The sequence below is a fragment of the Vombatus ursinus genome, unplaced genomic scaffold (assembly GCF_900497805.2).
Source record: "Vombatus ursinus unplaced genomic scaffold, bare-nosed wombat genome assembly UNPS02009062.1, whole genome shotgun sequence".
NCBI lineage: Eukaryota > Metazoa > Chordata > Mammalia > Diprotodontia > Vombatidae > Vombatus > Vombatus ursinus.
Window position 1 is genome coordinate 20387648 of NW_020948840.1, and position 5479 is coordinate 20393126.

At 49.1% G+C, this 5479-nt stretch overlaps 1 protein-coding gene across 1 annotated transcript in view; it reads right to left on the reverse strand.

Annotated features, from left to right (window-relative positions):
• The window catches only part of KCNK3 (potassium two pore domain channel subfamily K member 3), a 60499-nt gene extending 57362 nt beyond the window's left edge, over nt 1-3137 (reverse strand). Inside the window, exon 1 of the mRNA XM_027850323.1 lies at nt 2855-3137. Within this exon, the coding sequence (XP_027706124.1) occupies nt 2855-3137 (283 nt within the window). The remainder of the gene's footprint in view (nt 1-2854) is intronic.
• Nucleotides 3138-5479: the final 2342 nt, after the last annotated feature.

Consider the following 5479-nt stretch of genomic DNA (forward strand, 5'->3'; position numbering starts at 1 on the left):
GTGTGTGTGTGTGTGTGTGTGTGTGTGTGTGTGTGTGTGTGTGTGTGTGTGTGTGTGTGCCTTCCTACCTCCAGCGCAGTGTCTTGTACATAGTAATTACTTAATAAATATTTGTTAAATTAAAATGAAACAATGTAGTTTATCTGGTACAGGCTGTAGCAATCTAGAAGAGGTGATCCCAGTGAGTTGGAGAGGAGGGTGGGAAGGCTTCCTGGAAGATCTGAGGTTGATCTGGGCCTCCAAAGTAGAATAAGACTTAGAGATGCACAGAGGAAAGAAGGAGACATCAGGCATAGGAATCAATATGAACTGGGGACAGTAGGCTGGGAATTTGCATGACCATTTGGGCAAGCATTAAGTAGACTAGAATGGAGGATTTCTGAAGCAGAGTAAGAGAAAACAGCTTCACAGCATTGGCCTGGGTCAGATAGCAGAAGATCTTGAGTGCCAGGATAAGGAGTTAAAACTTCATTGTCAGTAGACAGTGGGAAGCCACTGAAGGATTCTGAACAGGGGAGTGGTGCTTTAGAAAGATTAATCTGGCAGCCATATGCAGGATGGATTGGAAGGCAGAGGGAGGGATATTGGAGCCAGGGAGATCTGCTAAGAAACTACTGCTGCAGTATAGATGTGAGGGAATTGAAGGCTAGACTAAGTTAGGAACAGTGGTAATAAAAAAATAGGGGGTTGAGGGGAGTATAAGAGACACTTCAAAAGAAGAATGGATGTAGTAACTGATTATATCTGGAGGTGATTCAAAGACCTTTAACTGGATCCCTAGAACCAGTTGGCTAGGTGGACATAGGCAGGCTTAGGAAGAAGGAAAATAATAAAAAGATGGAGGCCTAGACCAACCTGGTTACTTCAGTTCTGATGGAGGTGGCCTTCCCCCAAATAATCCATGGTCCAGTCATCTTAACCTATCCCACAGTATCCAGCTGTAACTGTAGAATGAGATTTATTTCTCATATGACTACATTGGCTCCTGATGAGATATCCCTAGTCTTCAGAAAGGAGCAACCTCCCCCCACAAATCAGGACTACTGGCTCCCATTATGCAGGGATAAATACTGGGGTACCAGGACTTGCCTGTGGTTCCTCAGCAGGCCAGGAGCTCAGCTGAGCACAGAAAACAGACCAGTGATCAGCCTCTGAGTCCTACTAATTACCCATCATATTACACTACTCCTTCTCTTTGATTCCAAGGAAAATACCTCAACCCCCCTCCCCAGTCCAAACCTGGGAAATGGGATATGAGAGTTGGTGGGAGATCAACATCTGTCAAGGTAAGGGATCTGTAAGAAAAGGTGAGAATGAGGGTGATGGAAGGAGAACCAGAGGTTCACCAGAGGTTCTTAGCTCCTGGGAAGTAACTGGAGGATTTATGAGAAAGAGGAGGGGCAGGGGTTATTTTCTGCAGCCTGGTTCCCCCTGGATGTTACACTGGAGCATAAACTCTTCCTTTAAGATGTGAAGAAGGGAGCTGAAAGGCCGGCAAAAGGCTGAGCATGCAGTGGGAAGGTGTGTGTTCCTCAGAGAGCCTTTCTGCCATGGAGAAAACTCCCTTCTCTCTCTCCACAGTCCCCTGCACTATCCTGCAGGCTTGGTCCTGTTTAAGAACATTTTCCTGGAACCAGCCTCCCTAAGGGAGGAATGACTGTGGGTGTGGGTCTGTCAGTCTTCACTAGCTGAGAAGGGGAGAATTCTAATCATTCTTACAAGGTGATTCTCTTCTGGGACAGCAGGAAGGAAAGGAGAGTAGACCTGGGTTGGGAATTCCAGCTCCAGGCTGTCAGTCCCAAGAGAGATTTAAAAAAAATTACACACCCATTTCCCTTTCACACACATGCACACACTAATACATATACAGTTACACATCCTTTAGCACATACAGAGTCCCACGCAGTCCCTTATTCTTCCAGATGCGCTGGGTGCCATGTCTAAGATTTCAAAAGCCTTACAGGAAAACCTGTCACTTTGCTTTTTTAGTTACAGCTCCGACATTCACACACCTTCCGTAGCAATAAATAAATGAAACCCACGTTCACCCCCAGCTCCCAACACACACACACACACACACACACACACACACACACACAGAGAGTAACATATAGAGAAACAACCGTACAGTCACACTCTAACACGCTCACTTTCACTCACACCCCCTAACGGTGGTACATACACTGGGATAGTGTCTTTCTCAAACACAGAGACAGTTTTTCTCTTTTCTGCAACCCCAATTCCGGGCCTCATGAACTCCCTTGGAGGGCCTGAGCCAAGTTCAGGGAGGTCGAAAAGTGAGGCTCATGAAGTCCTCCAGCAGAGCTCAGAGCCCAGGAGCAGGAAAGTCTTGCCCTGCTCCCTCCAGACGAGGGAAAGTCGTCCCCGTTTTGCTTTTTGCTCTCCCAGTAGGCAGGACTCCCTGAGAGCAGACTGGTAAACTACGAGTGCGCTAAAAGGGAAGGGTCTCAGTCTATGCAGAGGCGGCTGTTGAGGGAGGGACTCTCAGCTCTCCCTGCCTGGAACTAGAGGCTCCCTGCGTCCAGAAAGAATTGAACTACCACAGTGGTCCCGCTTTTTTGCCTCTTCTCACCTCGGCACTCAGTGCCTACATATGCTCTTGCCCTCGGCGCCACCTCTCCCCGTTCCTTGTTCTCTCTGTTCTTTAGCAACCCATGACCCCAAAGTCCTCAGCCTAGCTCACCGTTCCCGTCCCTTGGGCCCTCTCTCCTTTCCTCTCTCCACTCCCCAGAGGCTAGCTCTCCGGTCTTTCCTCCCTCCCCTCGGTGTCCGTGGCCGACCGCTCCCCTGGGGCCCCGTCCCACTCCGCCCCGTCCCCTCCCGGCTGGGTTACCGATGGTGGTGATGACGGTGATGGCGAAGTAGAAGGAACCCGCAAAGCGCCACTGCACGCCGGCCTTGTGTGGCTTGAGCAGCAGGACCACGCGTTCCAGCTCCTCGTAGCCGCCCTGACTGAGGTTGTAGCGCGCCCGGAGCTCCAGCTGCTTTCGCTCCAGCCGTTGCCGGTCCGTGGTTTCGGGCTCCGACTCGAGCGCGTCGAACACAGCGGCGCCCACCAGCAGGTAGGTGAAGGTGCAGACGATCAGCGCCAGCGTGCGCACGTTCTGCCGCTTCATCGTCCCGCCCGAGCAGCGGACCTAGAGCCCTGGCCTCGCCGGGCTCCCCCGGCTCCAGCCACCGCCGCCGCCGCCGCCGCCGCCGCCGCCACCACCACCGCTGCCGCTGCTGCTGCTGCTGCTGCCGCTGCCCCGTAGGCGGCCTGGGGCATGGCTGCGCTAGGCTTCTCCAGCGCTGAAGGGACCAGTGGCTCCTCCACTGCTGGGCTCGGCGATCTGTCTGTGGCTGCCGCCGCGGCCGCGTCGGAGCTGTCCCTTCAGCACCACCCACCCTCCCTTCTCGGCCCTGCCCCCCTAGCTCCCTGGCGGCCTGGCTCCCGCCAGCCCTCCCGTCCAGCCAAATAAGGACTGGGGAGACGCACAGAGGTAGGCGAGGGGGATGGGGGAGGCAGAGGGGAGAGAGAGAGGGATAAAAGGAGAGAGAGAGAGACAGAGAGAGAGAGACAGAGAGAGAGATATTGACTCCCCTTCACACACACATGCATTTATGAAACACACACACACACACACACACACACACACACACACACACATTGGCATACACGGCCCTGTGCACACAGAAGCCAGCACCAAAAGAAAACTCTGTTCCTATAAAATTATGCTTCTCCCAGAGTCAGTAAATAATCTGAGACCCATTAGTCTGACAAGCAACCCTACAAAAGAACAAGCCTTTAGACACATTCCTAGCAAATCATGTTTCTTTTTCTACTCCAGGTCTCTTGGGTCTTTCTTGGTGGGAAGAATGCATGTCCTGGTTGCCAGGATGGCTAGTACAGAAGGGTCTGTGGAAGATAGGACTGGTCTGGCTTCTGGGCAGAGCCAGGTTTGAAACTGGGATAGATTCCAAGTTAACTTTGAACAGCAGGCTTGGCAACAGGCAGGAGAAACCCATGGCCAAGACTGTTCATCCTGAAAATGCCCCGAAGAGTTTCTTGCCCTTCTCCTTCCCTTCAGTCTCAGTTTCTTCATCTGTCACAGGATGGTGGTGGCAAAATATATGTTCATAATGAGGGGTTGTGAAGGGGCAGGGAGGAGAAGGGTACATAACACTATGGCCTCCCCTTTTTCTTTCCTGTGGCTGTGTGTTATAAGAATGACTGAAACACACTATGATGTAATGAAAAGACTCAATTGGACTTGGAGTCAGAGATTTTAACTACTAGATGTGCCAGTTTTTAACTTACCATATGACCTTTAGCAAACTACTCTTTGAACTCTAATTTCCTCATCTGTAAAATGGGGATATTTTGCAGATATAAAAAGAGACAGTTTGGTACAGCTGATAGAGAACTAGCCAGGAAGTCAGAAAGATCTGGGCTTGAGGTATCCCTAGTAAGGATTCTACCAGATAAGTACTTTTAAGAGGCAGCACATTATGGCGGAAAGGACATATGCTTTGAAATTAGAAGTTTGACTCACGGCTCTACTACTTACTTGTATGAGTTTGGGCAATTAACTTTTTCTCCCTGTGCCTCAATTTCCTTATTTATAAAATGAGGGGTTTGGTCTAGGTGATACCTAAGAGTTTTTTCCACTCTAAACTATTACTACGTGGTAAGGGGAAAAGTTTACCTACTGACTCCAGTAACTTGGGGGTGTGGTGAAATATCTCTCTTGATCAACAATGCATCCTATTCCTGGCTATATCCTTTGACTGAAATTCCCAACATTTCCTTTTATATAACAAAGGGAACTTCTGTTTATAACTATTTTGTGGGAAGAATAACAAAAAAAATCTAGCATTAACATATTAATGTGAATTAATTTATCAGAGTATTCTCACCTAGGAGGTTTCCGAGCCTATAGTTAACCAAAGAGGGTAAAGGGGCATGGAAACAAAACCTTGTTTTCTTCCCAATACCCCTAGTGTCAGACCTGGATCTGGAAATTGAGGAAAGCTCCTGGAAAGCTTACAGAGTAAATGGACAGAGGAGAAATCATCAGTTACTAGCTCCAAGCGACTATGCAAAGGAAGGAAGTTTTAGAGGGGAGGGGAGAGAAAGGAATGAGCATTCACTTTTCAATCCTTTGAGTTAGGTACTCTAACTACCCTCATTTTGCATTTGAGGTAACTGAAACAAACAGAGGTTAAGTGACTTGCCTAAGGTCACTCAGCTAGTAAGTGTCTGGCTGTATTTAAACTCAGGTCTTTTTGACTCCAGGCCCATTGATCTATCCACTAGGCCACTTAGCTGCCTTAGAGCCCTAGAAAGTCAAAGTGGAGGTGAGAATATCAACTCTTACCTTGATCTCAGGTAACCTCATGTCCCACTAATAGCACTGAGTGAAGATGTATACCTCTCAGAAAGCTACATGTTTTGGCCCATGGATCAGGGCAGACT